We start from the raw sequence: 18740 nt of genomic DNA, 5'->3' as shown, positions 1-18740 counted from the left end.
GTTTTTTGCTGTGTTCTTCATTTGCAATATGCAGTAGGAGCTTGCAATGTAAGAAGACAACCAAGGTAAGAGTGCAGTCTGAGGAAGGTCACTTAGTTTACAGCTCAGCATTACTCTGTCTCTAAACCACCTCCTGCTCTATTCCCATTTGTCTTCTGTCAGAGGAGCTTCCTCGCTAATCTTTGCTCTGGTTGTATCATCCTGTTGCTGGGTAGCGTTCACTTCTAGAGGTGCTGTTGTACTTAATTGTGCAATTAGTCCCACCACGTGCAATTCTGAACAAGAGAAGAACCACATCAGCTACATCCAGTCCTCAGCAGCAGGCTGGAATACTCTGCACTGTATTATTTCTTCAGTTCTTGCTCTTCATTTTCATTTGCATGTGGGCTGCAGAAAAAGGGAACTGCATAACTGAAGATCTTAAAATAAAACATTAAAGCAGTGGCGTGTGTAAAAGTTAGCGCACTACTGAAGAGGATTATGCTCCAAAATAACCTATCATAACAGATTATTCCAGCTAGCAGGATTGTTCTTTAGGCTCAGTGCAAACTTGACCAAGGTCCTGGAAAAGGCCCACCCAGTGAGTGCACTCTTACTACGTGTGCAAGCACAGTTTTGAAGTGTGAAAACTGAGGGGTGGGATTTCAAGAGCACTTGGTGTTGGCAGAACTGCTCCCGTTGATTCCCATACAAGCAGGTCAGCCAATAATGAGGACATTGGAAAATCCCCAGCCTGCCTGTTTTTTAAAGAGAGTTACAATAAGCGGCATATTTCCTACTATCTTTAAAAGCAGATGAAGCTGAGGGCTTTGTTCATCTAATGCATAGTGATTACTTAGTTTAAGAAGTAGAACTTGAATGGGTTTTAGATATATACTTACATTAAACAAATGGAAAGAAAAAATCAAAGGGTAACTTGGCATCAATTGTTGGTGGAGCTTTATAGCCTGGCTCTGCCGGTGTAGAAACATCAATGAAAGTAACAGAACTTGCTATCTGAATAGTTCTTTCACTTCCAAAATGAGTCTGCAATAAAGATAAGTGTTAGGCTCACTCTGGTTTTATACAGCTGATTTTTCACTAGGGGTTAAATATTTAGCTGTCTCTGGTAACATAGGTACTTTGACATCACTGAATTTCCTTTTTGAGTAGTGGGTACAATTTCACTGGAAACTTGTTTGTAGCAAGGAGTCCACACTTGTTTGAATTGCAGTGAAAACTGATAGATACAGTACATTCTAACAAAGTTTTATCTTGATCTCTTTCTGACAGACTAAGGGCTCTCTCCCCGCGCTCTGCGGCGACTACACAAGCCACGTTAAAGCACTGCTGCAGCAACGCTTTAACGTTGCCAGTGAAGACCTGCCCTAAGGGAAACATAAGAGCAACAATGTTTATATAACAAGGCCTCTGTCATGTACAACTCATAGGTAATGTATAATAAACCGCCACCTCTAGTATTCTAAATAAAACACATTCTTCCACTCTTAAAGCAAGCAAATTAACCACATACCTGGGCCAGTATGGTAGTAATGACCGTTGCTGAGACGTTCACGATTTTAGCTTGTGGGTTCATCAAAGATCCATATTTAGTCCACTTCACTTCTATTTCAAATGATACTGGGATTTGGCATAGGCCCTGAAAACATTACAAATTAGCTTATATTGATTGATGCTTCATTCATTTTATTAAACATGCACACTACCCAACAGCTCAATGGAGGAGTTTTTTAAATTACCAGAGTAACTCTATAGTCCCCCTCAATAGACAATGCTGCTATCCCTGTGCTCTGGTACACTATTCATGCACGCATAAAAGCACTTGGGTCCTCACCTGATGTAAATCACTGTGGCTTCATTGACTTTACTGTGGACTTCAGTGCCCACTTACAGCAGCTGAGGACTCAAGTGTGCGTGTTCTTAAAAGAAAAATTAGTTATTTTCACCTGTTCTGAAGATTGGATGTGAGTGATTGGCACCCAGTCCAATACATCTTGAGCCTGAGAATTTCCAAATGAAGCTACATATTCTGGAAAATTTTGTCCTTTCAGTACATTCAAGATGATATTGGCCAAGAGTTGACATTCTGTACTTGCAGTGATTCTTTCAGAAAAGAAAAGATCAATTTAAGTGAAATCTTGTAGGTTAGCATAGCAATAATTTCCCCTTGATCTCATACAGTGCTCTATTCTTCTGACTATAGCTGGTAATAATATATATACACACACACAGCTATTCCAAGACAATTCCATTAAATTACTTTTAAAAAACTAAGTACTCAACACCCACCTCCACTACTAGTACATTGTACAAAAGTTCTAGCACCTAAAGATTTTCTAATCAGGTAAATGGAACCATTACTAGTGGATTATATCGAGAATAGACTGATAAATGCTCAATGGAAAGTTACCCTCTTACCTTAGTTTACAACCAGATATCATATTATAACCAAATAATACTGGGGTTCTGACTCCTTCTACAGCAAGACAGTCCTGGTTAGATGAGCTTTGCAAAACAGTAAGTTGACCATGTGTATTAGTGCTCTGAATAATGCCAGATATAATAGCAGAGAGTTAAGGCAAAATATTAAATATTCAGACTGTGTTATGAAATAGGAATCCTTAGTAAAATCCTCAAAATGCAAGTGAAAATGCTACAATAATATAAGATACTCTGTAGGTAGTTTAGAAACATTACTAGAGTACATAATTAGAGCCTGATCTTGTTTCCTTGGAAGTCAATGGCAAATCTCCCGCTGATTATAGTGGTACAGGAATTGAGCCAGTAGATACTTCTGAAATATGGGCTAGCAGGAATGCATACCTTTGGGAAAAGATAATGCTATAAACCATCCTTGGCAAATCATCATGAAGATGTATCAACCCAGGCACAAAATCTACTTGCCCACCTTTTACCATGCAGATGGTCTATATGCTTATATTTCATTCATTGATCTAAAGTACTTGCCCTAGGCAAGAAGCTTTTTCAAAACTGCTATAAGCCACATTTAGATGTGAAAAGGATATCCGGTAGGTCTAAATCCTGCCCTCAGAGGCAATCCAATACCATAACCGGGATTTCCACTAAGAGGGACTGGCTTTGTGTTTAGCTGTAACACAAATTACACAACATCAGTTCTTATATTTTACTTAAATATTTGGAAGACAGAGACAATCAATTCATTTAGGATAAACTGTCTTGAGTAGTTTGAAATATCAGTTCATACAAGACTTCTGCCTAGGACTATAAGAGGGTTTACTGAAATCAGAGCAACACTTTGCCTTGATTACAGACAGGTGTACAGTCACCTGATGAGCCTTCAAAAGGAAAACCACCAAAGCATTTGGAGGATGTGAACACACAGCTCTGAAATTCTGCCTGGCTCATGCATCCAGTGTAAGTTGTGTTCTACTTTACTGGTAATTAGTTCAGAGGGAAGTTTAATAAGGTTTGTTATTAAATTATCTTTCAGTAAGTCATCTATAATATCTTTAGACGTTACCTGAGTAAAAGTGATTTCAAAGCTTTGCTGTATTGGAAGCATTTTAGTGTTAATTGTCCCCAGGACAAAAGAAACAGCTGCATCTGTTATTTCTCCTGCATCCGTGTACGTAATAGAATAACTCACCTGAAAACAGAGTTTTCCATATTAATTAGAACAAGTAAAAAATGAGCTAAAAACCAGACTATCTACGGAATTTTTCCACACTTCTCCCATTCTTTAGGGATAAATGTGCTGGAAGATCACCACCATCTAGAAACATGCACCTTCTCATTTGCAATACCATGTAAAGTCATGTAGCTGTAGAGGCAGGATTTGAATCACTAAATCAGTACATGTCTGATCATTCTATAGTGGCCACATATTAGAAGTCAGACATACCTGCATATGGTTTTATAAAATGTTAATGGGTAAGGACTGATGGAGTCTGGGGAAAAAATAACCTTTATATTCTGGCTTTTCTCCTCATCAGGAAGGAACTTTGGGGAAAGGAAAGAGTGCCTACTTATCTTCCCATTCATCTACTGACTACAGAAGTGACATTCAAGGAAGTAGTTGTGGTCTAGCCTAAGAGAAAAATGTAATACTTGCAAAGAGAGATCAGTATTCCTATCAATAGATGTAGGAGATAAAGGATACAAATGTAACAAAAATCAATACATTAGTTATTGGTGAATAGGAATGATTTAATGCATCTCAGTTTCTTCAAAACTGACTTCCTGACACCATCTCTCCTACCTCGCTGTCCTATACCAACCCTCAAGTTTCGTTATTTTCAGAAAAGGTAAAGAAATAAACTAACTTGCGTTGTACCAACTCAACCAGCAATTTAATCTTATTTTGTGTATTCCTTCTTCTCCCAAGCATCCTGTCTCAGACTCATCTTAGATTCTAAGCTCCTGGAGACTGTATCTTGTCTATGTAAACTGCAACACACAAATAGTAAATCTTAAGTAATAAGAGATGGATTTTATCCCACAGCTCCATTTTGCATTAGTGTGCATTTCCAATCCAGCTGTAGGATACCATGCTGTATGTTGTAAGGCTCTGTTGTCCCAAAGATCAAGTTTCTCTTCACCACATGTTAGCTGAAAGTGTCATGATTTCCAATAGTTTGAGAAGTAGGAGTGATCTAATACATACATGCCTTTAATTTAGTACAAAGAGGAAAAACAATGTGTACCTACCCCAAGAACTACATTTATGCACACTTGATTATCCAAATTCTTGGGGAGCAAAAGGACATCACTACTGTTAAGCAGAGTACGTGTTCCACTCAGAGACTGGACAGTTATGGTCTGGACAGTAACATTAACCTGAAACATAAACAAGTGTCATTTCTGAATACTGGGTATAACTGAACTGTAAGGCACATACTATGATCCTGCCTGGATGACTTATACTTTTTCCTGTTTAAAAGAACTCCAACTGTTATCATTCGGAAGTCTTAGAACAGCGGCTTCCTGGAAAGTAGTAGTTTGCTTCCTAGAGACAGGAAGCTACAAGCGTTTGTCTGCACCCTCGAAGGGCATGCTCTAAAATCCTCAAGCGCTAGCCTGAGGTTTCTGTTCAAGAGGAACAGAACAATGGTCTTGTTACATGAATTGCTGAACACCAGTCAGATGTTCCATGTTTAATAGCACCTATGAGCTAACCTAGAGTCTATAATTATACTTGGGTGGGGATTCAATCACCAGAATTAATAAATCATCTCAGAGAGAAGCTCCAAGCTCTTGAGCACCCTTTCACTTGTTAACTGTACCATTGCTGACAGAAGACAGGCTAACTGGCTTAAACTGCATATTTTGCTTGGATTAAACAGCAAGAGTGAAATCTTGGCCCTGCTGAAGGCAATGATAAAACTTCCATTGACATCAGTGGAGCCAGGATTTCATCCCAAGTGTGTCTCATCTAAGAAATAATGTTACTTACCAGCTGACTTGACTTTGGTACCTAGGGGAGGGAACAAAAACAAGCTATTTCAAACAACAGCTAAATCATTAGCAAAAAATAGCAAATAAATAAAAAGGTAAGTGGTTAAGACTTAATTGCTTTGTCTATTTCCTTCTCCTCTACCAACAATTATCTAATATGACAATGGCTTTCACATCAGGGAAGTAACTAGAAATACCATATATTATCCTCAGTGTCAAAGTGTTAGCTACTCCTCATGATTTAAGAGCAAAATTGTGTAGTCCTTATGGTCTGATCCAGTGCCTGTTGAAATCAGTGGAAAACTTCCTAGATTTCAATGGATTTTGCATCAGGCCCTAACTTTGGCTAAACTCCCACAAACAATAATAATAATAATAAAATCAGCAAGGAATAGGTGGATCTAAGATTTCCTTAAAAGGTTACCAAAACTTGGTGTCTGCTCTTACTATTTCCAGTCTTGCCTGCCTTTTTGCAACACAGACTCTGAAGATAAAGTGAGCAGGATATACTATGAAAGTTTAGTTGTATCAAAAAAACGGCTTCAGAAATGGCACCTCTACTTTACATAACAGTTCTTTGTATGTCATACTGCTTAGCTTATTGACAAGAGTTTATGCTGCAATAATTCTGTAGAGCTCCACAAGCTCCAAGATGGATTCTTGCATTCTGCATTAAATCACCAACTAAACCAACTAAAACTTTGTTTTTTGTTGGCAGAGGCACACAAAGCAGAATCAGGAATGTTTAGGTCCTGGGTTTGTTTGCAGTGCTGTCAAGACAATGAAGTTGGTCTTAGTAAACTGAGCAAAACTGATGGAGATTTCACTGGCTGAGAATAATAATGAATGCCCATGTGTCATTTGTGCAACTGTGGCTAAGTCCACGGCCCAATGTTTGTCAAAATGTCTCCTTTTTCCCGTTTTTGGAGAATAACTAAGAAGGGAAGAATAGGAAAAAGATTTATTGCTGAAAAAGTAAGTTTTAAACTAGAACAATAGTGGGTTAGACAGCAGCAGGGCTCTGTCTTGCTCCAGTAAAAAAGGGAACTGAGGGATAGTTATGGCCAACCTGCCTTTTATGGGAGCATGAGGAGGCAGAGGGCACAGGTATAGCCCCAGACACTGCTATTCAAAAACATCCTATCTGGGCCCATGAAGTGCATGCGTACCTACAGTAGGATCCACACACACAAAGAAGAAAATTAATCTCACTCTACCAAAACCCTGGCCATTACCACCTTTGGCACTCTAGCCCAGACCCCCAAAGGAATGTAGGCTCCTAACTTCCAGTGAAATCAAGTTAGGAGCCTAAATACTTTTGAGGATCTAGACTCTTGGCAATAGGCTCTTTATGAAGGCCTAGGCATGTACATCGAAAGTGGAAACCCATGCCTCTACAATAAGTCCACTATCTCAGCGACAGCAATCCTAGAATCATACACAAACTCACATCTTCCAGGCTGTCTTTTGGTTATCTAAGCCCCCAACAAACAAGTGCTTTTCTTTTCTGAGCTTGAAAGGGGGGTGGGAGGGAATGGCTATTTCTACAAGGTATGATGGTTATGAAGATTTTTTCCAAATCCCATTTAAACTCCTATATAAAGTAAACAGTCATCATCCCACTTCCCTTAGGAAATGGAAATTACTTAATTCTAAAGATGTGAAGAGGAGATAGGAAATAAATACCAACTGTCAGTCAGCAGCTGTGTTTCAAAACCCTACTTACTGCTAAAATGCTGGAGTTGGTGTAAAACAGCATACTAAGTGCTTGAGTGGTGTTACAATTTCCCACATTTATCATTCTACTGCATTTCACAGCCTGGTTTACTAGAAAACCTGTAAAAAAGTATTACTGAGAGAACTAAAGAAAACACAATTATGAAAAGCAAAAGACAAAAATCTCAAGTAAATGCAACACAGAAAGTGAATGGGAAGTAATGCTTAGACAGCTGTCAATTAAAAGATTGTCTATTAACATCTCCACACTGCGCACACACTTGCCAGTGTAGACAGGGCCTTAGAATCAGTGCCTATTATGCAGCCTTTGGTACAACTGTAGCTAAAAAGGTTTATCACTTTTGTAGTGAAAATCCTCATGTTTAAGGTTAAATTCAAAACTAAGAGTTTACCTTTTCATTAAAACTAACTGTCATGGAGGGAAAAAAAAATAGGGAATTTATTTTCCATTTCTTTGGCATTTTTACTTTTGTTTAGAGACAGAAAAGAGAGCCACACTTTTTCACATAGTTTAAAGAGGATTTTCATGATTTTATCATAGATCATTAGTTATGTGCATGTATGCTCATTTAGGACATGGTCACATTCTTACTAAACGTTATTTCCTAAAAATAGAAATTTACAAAAAAAATCTACCATTAGACTTATGTTTGCATTTACAGCTCTCATAAGCTCATCATTCTTCCTTTAACTAGGGATTTCTGAGTTTCTCTTCCCCCATTATCTACCTTATGCCAATACTTTTATTTCCCATCTAGTATTTTCTGTAACATATACCATCTGTATTTATCTCTGAAGCATTTTAGGATATTGTTGGTATGAAAGTTCAGGACCCAATCCTACAACTCTTACTCAGGCAAACAGAGCTTACTCATGTGAGGAACTTCCTTGGCTTCAGTGGGGACTCCCTCCAAGGTATGCAGGATTGGGCCTTGTTTCATGTAACCCCATCCCACTTTGCATCATCACCCTCACACTAATTCTATTGCATCCATAAGGCCACAGGGGCTCAGTTTCAAAAACAGAAAAGCAACCTATTAATGGGACTCAGTGATTTATATTTGTGACTCTGAATGGCTCAGTCTACATGGAACACAATTTCTTGTTTATGACCAAAAGGAATTAAAAAAGCTAAGTACCATTTTTATAAATGAAACTTTACCCACGGTTGAACAGGTAAGTGTGCTAGTTCATTTGAATCATCTGTAAATTGGCGTGGCAGGATAACAAAAGCACACACTAAAGAGAGGATAAACAGGAATTAGAATGCACTTGCTAACCTGCAGGATTAGCATCGGAGCACTGAGAGGAGACAAGGGGAGCGGGCAATCTCAGAAATGCATCAGCCGTCTGGATAGGAACACCATACTGCCAAATAAAGGGGCAAACCCAAGCTTGTAGATTTTCAGTACACAGAAAGATTCATAAAATATACAACAAATTTAACCAGAACTATTAACATTTTGTTTGCTTCTACCATGGCTCCCAATAAACCAAACTTCTCCACCCACCAATATCTCAAGCCAAGATCATGTTACCATTGTAAACTGACTGCTAAATTAAAGATCTGCTACAATCACTGGAAATTCTCCAGCTTATCTGCTGTTATAAAAATAAAACAAATCTTCTCAAAGACTACAAAGTCCATATTTTAGAAATTTGCACTGACAACTGACTAGATAAACCCTACTGGCTAGATTTTAATGGCATCTTGCTCTTTTTTTTTTTCTTACCAACAATAGCAAAAGTAGCATAAGGAAGCTGCACATGTTTCCCAGATGTTAAAAATTCACTTTGATTTTGTAGAAGACTAAAGCCAAATGCTGCACTTTAGTCTTTTGCTCTGAAATTTTTATATTTAATGAAGGACTATAATGAAGTCTGTATTTTTCAGAAAAGTAACTTTAAGTTGATGCAAACAATGTTTATTCAATTATATATGGAAAGATTCATTAGCGAGCAAGTGTTTTATGATAAAAGAAAGTACATTTAAAATACTGCAAATATAAAAAGAATCAGATTATTTTTACCTCATATCTAGCAGTTTCATTTGTATCAGAGAAATTCTGAGCATCTAATTCAGTATTCAAGAGAACATCAGATTCAGCACTGAAGGTAACACCTTCAAACTGTTTAAGCAAACTATCAAAATTTTGTGAAGTAGGCATTTCAGGAGGAATAAAGGACAGTGCTTGTTTATCTGTGAAAAAATATTTTATAAGTGAGAAAGTTTTAAGTTATAAAAATTGTGTTTAGTAACAAACATTTCCATTGTGGAGACAGGAACATACCCTTAGAATTTAAAAATGGGAAGGAAAATATCAGAATAAGATGAATATTTCTCAAAGTTTTCTAGGAGGTATTAGCTGGTATCCGTAATTTGGCCCTGATTCAAAAAAGCACTTAAACATGTGCTTAAAATTAAGCACAGGATAAAATGCTTTCCTAAATTTGGGACCTTTTAGACCAAAGTCTCTGATTTGATCATACATTCAGATACCAAGACATACCAATTAATGGATAGCGCTTAAATTACTATTTCACAGTCATGGTGAGATGAAAAAATTACAGCATGAACTCTGTTTCACTTATGTGAAAGCCCCCACAAAACTGACATCAGAAGATTTGGAAAAAATTTCACCAGTTGCACAGTCACAACTGGAGCTAGTTAGAATTAGTTCCCCCTGCAGAAAATATTGACTTTTCATCTAAAAATTTAAACATTTTTAGTTTTCTGATGAAAAATTTAACATTTGAGAAAAGCAAACATTTTCTGCAATAATATTAATTTAGTCAAAAGCCCAATTTCCCACTGAAAAAAGTTTTGATAGAAATCTTCAACCAGCCCTAATTAGATCCCAATCCCATTCTCTCTATAGAGAGGCTCTGTATGGGGGCAAAACTCCTTTGATAAAACTGTTAGTGTTTTGTCAGGGCAAGGAGTATAGCACCAGACCATCACCATACAGGATAACCAGTCTTCTTGCAAGTTTGGTTACTTGCAGTTTTAGTCTTTATTTTTGTCATCCAAAAAGTTTTGAAGATGACAACATTGCACTGCTCAGCATGAGTTACAGATCTACTTACAGTTTGTAGCGTGAATGCAGAAAATACTTGGATTGTTCTGATCAACTAATTTAAATATCCTTTCAGGTGGATGTGCTGCAACATTGATTGAATATATAGCTGCTTCCTGAGTGCAAAGCTGGCTGTCACCTCTGCAAACAAATATACAGATCCAACAAAGTCAATTTTGACAATGTTATTTTAAAATCTTTATATGCATGTATTGTTATAACAGAAGGAAGGCAACAGTGGAGATGGATAACTACAGTAAAGATTTGAAGATCATTTATGCACCCTTACAAGGTTTAACATTTTATACTGTTTATCCCAGGAAAAAACAACAACAATTAGCCATTCTCCAATATCTTTCATTCACAGATTTCAAAACAGAGGGATGTGATAATAGCCACTGTTCAAAGTAGGACAGCATTTGATGACAATGATATAAAAGATGACAACTCAGATGGGATCCAATTGGCTTCAGATACCACAATGGCATATATGTTAAAGACTGGACATTCAGAAAATGCTTTTATTCATACCAGAGAGAAGGTAGGGGATGGGTCGGAATGAGGTTGAACATAGAGAAGGCTGCAAGAGGATCAGGGGAAAATGAGGTGCATGGACTTGAGATAGCAGCAGAATCATATCACTCATCTTCATAAAAAGAATATAATGAACTGCTCACAACACATAGGAGACAAAGGATGGAATGAGAAACATCAAGGAGGGGAAATATTGAGTCACTTTAGGATAGGTACAATGTGTTACCAGCATCCTCAATGAAGATCAACAAGAGAATTTGGTATTGCAGTGGGTATGGTCAATAGTGAGTGGGGTTTTCCAATAAGACCTCAGTGGATGGTAAATGTCACACTCTGAAGAGTACTAATCCCCCCTACGTTGGCTGGTGGACTTGAATATGAGACGGTGATTCCTCATATGCTAGAGAGAGTGGATACTGCAGAGTGGTCAAAAGCAGTAAAAGAACATTATCAAAATTAAAAGAAATGGCATATATGGAATTTATATAATCCTGAACACTACATTTCTCCTTTATTAAGTTATGCTAGTTAGACATGACCCATTAGGTAGAGTGTTGTAAACTATTTCATAAGGTGAACCACAGCTTAACAGGCCCACATCATGGACTATATTCCTGCTCCCTCAGGATTCCACAAACCACCTCCCCTCCTATTCATAATTATAACACCCCTGTAGCAACTACAGCAGTTGCTTACATGAAAGTTACCATCTTTAAAATCAGATGTAAAAGTGAGATGTAAAACTTGTGGCCATTGACAATCCCTTGACATGTCACAAAAGATAGCTTGAGAAAAAAAGTACAGCTTGATTTTATGCATTTCTAGTTGACAAGAATAAAATATTCATAGCAGAGGATTCAACTGTCATTCAAAAAGGCTTTGATTACACCTTTCCGATATATATATAAAATACCTATAAATGGGTGGCAATATGCATTGTGGCAAGAACAAAGAAATAGCAGTCCCAGGTGGCTGAATGATTCAAAGTTCAAAGCACTGAGAATAAACTCAGTTATTCAGATTGGGCTAATTTATGCAGGAAGTGGGTTGAAGAGCTATGCTTATTGTTCTGAGAAGTCACATTGAGCTATTTTAAATTCAGACTCTAAAATGAGCTTTCTTAACTCCTGTTTGAGAGGCTGATACCAGTGCAAAGCTACATACTGAAATAGGTTGTAAACAGCAACAAAAGACAAACAATAAGCCAGCATTATATTACTATCATGTTATATTTTAATATTTTACTATGTTACTTTAGAAAGGCAAAAATTGCCAATGAGATGAAGAGATTCTATGCTTGCTCCTAAAAGAGAGATCAGAGGAAAGCTCACATTATCTAATGATGGCCATGATGCTATCACGTTCCTAGGACTAGGACTTCTTACAGCAAAGGGTTCCCAAACTAACACTGATGGACTATTGGTGGTCCATGGAGAGAACCACCAGCTTACCAGGTGCTAATGCTCCTAATTTCCAGCTTCTAAATTGTATTGATAGGAAGCTGCAAATGTTTTACTCTTTCTCTTAAAGATGGCACCCGCAAAAACAATGCCCTTAATGTCACGATAAGGCACTGAGTCAGTATTGACATCGAGGGAAAGGTGTAACCTACATCACTCCCTGCAAAACCTGCATTTTCCTTCAACATCTCCTATCCGAGCAACAGACAGACATGACCTTGCTTAGTTTGACAGGTCTGATGAGATTACAATCCAAGGCATAGCACAGTGAAATTAATGTAGAAGTTCAAACATCTGTTCCAAATAGCCACCCAGTGCTATAATGGATACTAAATTACCTTTGTATCTCCATGTCAAGATGTAGGCTGAAGTCATTCCTGAAGTATTAATAAGAATAGTGCCAGCACTCAATTCTTGACATCAGAACAATTAGAGGCTCAGCTCCATAGCCTTAAATATTCACATCCCACTCAAAAGTGATCTTTTACAAACCTACAGCTCCCTTTTTTATTCCAGAAACAGTTCAGTGCAAACAGACACATGTCCCAACAAGAGACCATTATCAGCCTCCCTTGGGACTTCTCTTCAGCTGTAAAGAGATATCACTAAAACTAATTCCAGACTGTGACGGAGGTATACAAACCCCCCATTGGACAGGAAGGGGTTAAAAAGCAGGACTAAACTGAAGCCTCCCTGCTCCACCACATCTGTGAGGCATTTCAGGCCTGGATGAAGAGTTTTAAAAAGAGGGAAGCCCAGCCCAGTTTGGGGAGAAGTGTAAATGAGGACAAAGACTCCTCCATGACCACAGCCAGTCTAAGCAGAACTGGGCATACCCTGAATGTCTATTTCAAAGCTCCTGTCAGTGATTTACCTGAGGGCTTTGAACCCTTATACAGACTGCTGGAGGTCCCTTGTTTGAAGGCAGGCCTGCTGCTGTCTTTCATTAGTTTGTTTATGACAGTCCCAGAAAGGGAAGACTCCCATGGGATTCAGATGAAGGCCTGAGTCTCCCAGGCCCAGTAGAGCTGTGCTGATGACTGCCTAGGTACTGAGGACTGGATGGTGGGTGAATGCAGTGCCCTGTCACACAGCAAGGAGGTTCTGTGGGAAAACAAGCCCACAGTGCAGACCCTAGCCTGTATCCATTGAATTCAATGAGAATATGATGGGACTCTGCATCGTTGAGCTGAAAAAAAAAAGTTATTTATGAACTTACGTGACAATGTGAACTGAACATGTAGTAAAGAGACTGAAATCTGCAGCACTGCAGTCTGGGTCACAGCAGCAATTTACATCACACTGTGCCACCGAGAGGTCACAAACACACAATGTAGCAACTGGAGAGAAGAAGATTTAAAATAAAATTAGGAATGAATTTTAATGCCTAACAAAACATTCTTTATATTTTTTGTTTTCACAGTGTCCTTCTTTAACTGCAGTTAAATGTTTATATCTAAATCCTAAGGTATCGTTTTTAAAACCATGAATTATTATTTAAGATACACATTTTCTCAAGAAGTGACCATATGATGAGCAATTAACAATATCAAGGGCATACGAGAGACCTGATTCTGCATTCCTTAGGAATCCAAAACTCGTAGTGAAATAAACAGGAATTTTGAAGATGTCAAAAAATATGATCACTACCCAATACTGATATAGAAAAAGTCATATTAATAAATGTTGATCTATTTGTTTAGATTCTAACACAAATATAAAACATTTTGTTATAACTCCCACACAATTGCAAGGACAACACATGCTCCATGTACAGTAATATATTTTCCTGATGTTTCAATATGAGTTGATTTTTTTAAAGACGTGAACTTTCTTTCTTTCTTTCTTTCCTCCTGTTTCCATATAATCTTTGCAGCTTTATCTTAAAATTTTTTCTAGTTTCAATTAACCCCCTATAGACTGCCCCTGGAGGAAAGCCAGGGCACGCTAAGGCCTAATTTGCTGATGAAGTCCAGCTTGGAGAGGAACTGGGCTGGGCTTATAAAGCCAAGATGCTGGCAACAGAGAGTCTGGCTGTAATCATTCCCTGAGAGTAGAGAGGTGAGTTTGAGACTATAGGGTACTACAATCTGCAGTTACTCCCTGTGAGGGGGGAGGACCAGAGGATGTAGGAAAGAGCAACAGCATCTGAGTGAAAGGGGCCTACAGTTTGCAGGTATAGGGTCTCTGGACTGTAACCTGGAGTAGTGGGCAGACCTAGGTTCCCCTACTGGCCACTAGGGAAATGGCACAATCAGGGCACTGCTAGATAAGACTGCCTGAGATCAGGCCTGCAGAAGGACTTTGGCACCCTGCGGGGGATACAGGCTGAATGACCTGGCTGGAAGGCTGAGTCATGAAGAGGAGGCAACAGATCCTTAAGCAAAAGAGGAGCCACAGCTGGCAAAAGAGCATGGTGGAGTTCAACCACAGGAAGGGGTGTTAGTTGTGCAGAGGCAATCCTCAGAAGGGGGTGCCATCTGTGGTGAGTAGTGTACCCTGTCACCTATCAGTAAGTTTATTTGCTTTTCCTTTTAATCCCCATAATTGTTTCACTTAAGACAAAACCAAAACATTCTTTGGAATATCATTTTTGGAAGTGAGGGAATTTGACTGACAATATGAAATTGCCAAGTTCTGTTAGTAGTAAAATGGTTATTCTTTACACATCCATAGTAGCTTTAACAGGATTTCAAGGCGTTTAATCATTTAAGCCTTATGGCCTGCTGTGAAGTAAGCAAGCATTACTATTCTAATTGTAAAGGCAGGGAAAGCCAAGGCTTGAACAAGCCTCTAGAGAGTCAGTTGCAAAGCAAGGAATACAACTCAGCAGGGCTAGCACCCTGGCCACTGCTCACCATTATATTTTTGTCATTTGCTATTATGTAAGTAAATATAGATTGGAGGGAGGCACTAGAGATCTTGATTCCAAAGCCTCTGGAATTTGGATCAGTGATGTATTTACCCACGGATTGCAAGGGCCAAAGGCTAGAACAGGGGTCTCAAACACATGGGCCAGTTATTTCCTGAGGCCCGCCATAGGCGCCAACTCCACCGTAGCCAAGCTCTCCGTGCACTCCTGCCGAGCACACCGCATCCCTTCTCCTCTGCCTGCCTCCCAGCACTTCCGGCCGCCAAACAACTGTTTGGCAGCACTTACGACTTTCCAGGAGGGAGCGGGGAGGAGGTGGAGAACAGGCGGGGCTGAGGCGGGGACTTTGGGGAAAGGGTTGGAATGGGGGCAGGGAAGAGGTGGGGTAGGGCCTCATGGACTAGACAAGCAGTCTGAGGTATGAAGTTCAGCATGTATGATTCTTTGCTGTGAGTAGTTAAAAGGAGCAACATATTTTGTATGAACTTACTTTAAAAAGTTCCTGCCATTACAGCTATGTTGATAGACTGTTAGTGTAGATAATCATCAGTGTTACTGACCACATAAGGAATAGTTACAGGTGTTTATTAAAACCCCTCTTCGCATTAGTTTTTAAAAAGTTAATACATTGACTTTTAATACCATGCGATATTTTTTTTTCATTTTTGACTATACTTTTGCATCATTGTATGAAAAGGTTTCAGTGATGCGGCCCTTGGGCCAATGTACTAGTCCTCATGTTGCCCTCGTGGTGATTTGAGATCCCTGGTCTAGAACAACAGTAAGTGAGGGACAACAGCTGGCAGTCAAGATACAGATGACTTTTTATAATTTTTTTTAATTTCAATTTGTAACTTTTAAATTTCACTATGGCCCACTGGATGCTATCTGATCACCTAGACAGTGTCCAACATGTTCTCATTAATGCCTGAAGAGCTCTCTGGACACTTGAAAGTCTCTCTCTCACCAACAGAAGTTGTCCAATAAGATATTACCTTACCCACTGTCTCTCTGAAGTTCTATTAGCTGAATTTGGCACCAAAATCCTGAATTGGAAATGTAAAACAGGGATCAATTTTGAGGGATTTTAAGTCCCCTGACATTTGGAAAGGAGTACACGTGGGCAAACTTCTTAGTTCCTCAAGTGATGTGGGGTCAGCAGCAGCTTTCAAGAGAGACAAATCAGGAGTGAAATGCAAAACACAGCTACCAGTTGAAAGATATTGTCAGGATGAGTCTCTCTCAGCATAAAATTATTTGTAATGTAGTAGTGTCTTGGAGCCCTACTAACAGCCCTCAATCCCATCATGCTAAGCACTGTACAAACACAAAACCAAAACACAGCCACTTCTTCAAAGAGCTTTTGGTCTACCGAAATCCTGAACCCCACCAAAACAACCCTTACGTGTATCGGGGAAAAGCAAACTCTAAAATGCATGTTTCCAATTTCTTATAGGAAAGTGTTTTTACTCAGTATGCAGCACCATAAATGTAAACAGGGCTTTACAGAACACAAAAATGGTAGGGTCCCTGACCTGGAGAATTTATAATGTGCTTCTGAAAAGGAGGATGCAAGGCACAAAAGTGAAGAGAAAGGTGATGGGGGGCTTTGCTAGCAAGAAGACTTTCAGTAACGCCTTCCCCACAGAAGTGGGGCTTCACGGGGATGATTTCCAGGATGAATAAAAGGGCAAACTGGCCAGCAAGCGATTGTTCCAAGTCATAGGCAGGCATAGAAGAAGGCATGAAGCCAGAGGGGGAGAAGGAACCAAAGGGAGTAGTTAAGAAGCAAAAACCATTTACAAATCGATATTCTAAATACACTCAGCAGGCCCATGCTTCATCGAGGATTCCTAGGAGTCACCCAAAGGCCCTGATGGCATCCCGCTGGAAGTGCCACCCAGGACTTCAGAGAATTGTAGGGATAGAAGCTGCAGGTGCTGGACTAGTGCTGGGAGCAGGGAGGACGCCCCAGATCCCCCCCGCCCCAGCCAGAGCCTCCAGGGCCCCCCACCTCCCGAGCCAGACCCCACAGATCCTCCGCCCCATCCCCATTGCTCCCCTGGCCTGATCCTCCCCCGTCCATCCCCTCCTCAGCCGGTTCCCGGCTCCCCCAGCCGCTCGCCGGGCGGTACCCACCGTCTGTGACGGGGGCAGGCCCGGGCCCAGCCCGGGCCGCTGCAGTGGCCGCAGCCGCAGGGGAGGCGGCGGGCGGAGCGGGGGTCTCTGGCGGCGGCGACTCCGGGGCTGGGGAGGAGCCCACGCCGGGCCCGGGAGCTGTGGGGCTGGCGGCGGGGCGGCGGGGAGTCTCTCGAAGGGAGGGGGCGGGCGGGCCCGAGGGCTGCGCGGTGGCGCTGGCGGAGCGGCTCTGTCCCGAGATCCTCCTAACGGCCGGGAGCGGCGGCAGCAGCAGCAGGATCCCGAGCCTCAGCGCCACTGCCGCCATCCCGGCTCCTGCGAGCCCCGCTCGCTCGCGCCAGCGCCTCGGTAACCAAGGCGACGCCCCGGGGCATCATGGGAGAGGGCAAGCCACAGCCCCGGGGCATCACGGGACAAAGGCCAAGCCCCAGCCCCGGGGCATTATGGGATGGGGTCGGGGTCGGGCTGGCTTGGTCCCTGTCATGGCGGAGGTCGGGGGGCCGCAGGGCCCTCAGTGTGTGTCTCCAGACTGGAAGAAGGGAGGGTGAGATGGGGTCAGTCTGTCCATAGCTTGTTGTCATTTATTATTTGTGTCGCTGTAGGAGCTAGAAGCCCGCGCCCTGGCCCAGGAGCCCATTGTGCTAGGTGCTGTACACCTCAGAACAGCAACATGCTCCGGGCCCCACATAGGTGCCCGGGCCCAGACATTCTTTAGTCTCTGTAGCACCTTCTTTAGTAGGTGCTTGGGCCGTTGAGTCCTGCAGTTCACGCCCAGGCTAAATCCCCACGGACTTCAGTATGCGTGGGTAGATGTGAGCATATTGTATGCTGCGGTTTTGTCCACCAGGAATATTCACATTTCCCACCATTGCAGCTCCACCAATGGTGATCGCTGTCAGGGCCGCTCCAGTGTAGACTAGCCATTGGCACTTCAATCACTTTATCATGTATCCTACTCAGAGCAGGTCTATAGGACACATTAGTTAAAAAGCTGGTGGCTCACAGACACTAGTACTCCCATGATTGCTACCACCAACAGGCCTGTATCAGTGGTAGGGCAACTAGGGAAGGTCTTAGAACCTAAGAACGACCATACAGAGTCAGACCAAAGGTCCGTCTAGCCCAGTGTCCTGTCTTCCCACAGTGCCAATGCCAGGTGCCCCAGAGGGAATGAACAAACAGGTAATCATCAAGTGATCCATCCCCTGTCGCCTGTTCCCAGCTTCTGGCGAACAGGCGAGGGACACCTGCCCATCCTGGCTAACAGCCATTGATGGACCTATCCTCCATGAACTTATCTAGTTTTTTTTTTAACCCTGTTATAGTCTTGGCCTTCACAACATCCTCTGGCAAAGAATTCCGCAGACTGTGCGTTGTGTGAAAAAATACTTCCTTTAGTTCGTTTTAAGCCTGCTGCCTATTAATTTCATTTGGTCACCCCTAGTTCTTGTGTTATGAGAAAGAGTAAATAACACTTTTTTATTT

General features: G+C 41.0%; 1 protein-coding gene across 2 annotated transcripts; it reads right to left on the bottom strand.

Annotated features, from left to right (window-relative positions):
- Positions 1-102: 102 nt before the first annotated feature.
- TCTN1 (tectonic family member 1) lies at positions 103-17577 on the bottom strand. Of its 2 annotated transcripts, XM_077835066.1 has the most exons (15): positions 17256-17577; positions 13464-13584; positions 10261-10391; positions 9204-9373; positions 8454-8541; positions 7163-7272; positions 5435-5455; positions 4690-4818; positions 3503-3628; positions 3027-3109; positions 2419-2559; positions 1947-2103; positions 1514-1639; positions 882-1026; positions 103-387 (listed from the first exon to the last, which is right to left on the bottom strand). In XM_077835066.1, exons 1-14 carry the CDS (start codon positions 17560-17562, stop codon positions 883-885), a joined length of 1854 nt encoding a protein of 617 aa, XP_077691192.1. In that variant the 5' UTR covers positions 17563-17577; the 3' UTR covers positions 103-387; position 882. The 2 variants fall into 2 exon arrangements, with proteins under 2 accessions (XP_077691192.1, XP_077691193.1); XM_077835067.1 differs by lacking the exon at positions 3027-3109 and having other exon boundaries at positions 2419-2543.
- Positions 17578-18740: the final 1163 nt, after the last annotated feature.

The sequence above is a fragment of the Eretmochelys imbricata genome, chromosome 15 (assembly GCF_965152235.1).
Source record: "Eretmochelys imbricata isolate rEreImb1 chromosome 15, rEreImb1.hap1, whole genome shotgun sequence".
Lineage (NCBI taxonomy): Eukaryota > Metazoa > Chordata > Testudines > Cheloniidae > Eretmochelys > Eretmochelys imbricata.
This window is presented reverse-complemented; position numbering and strand designations above follow the sequence as displayed.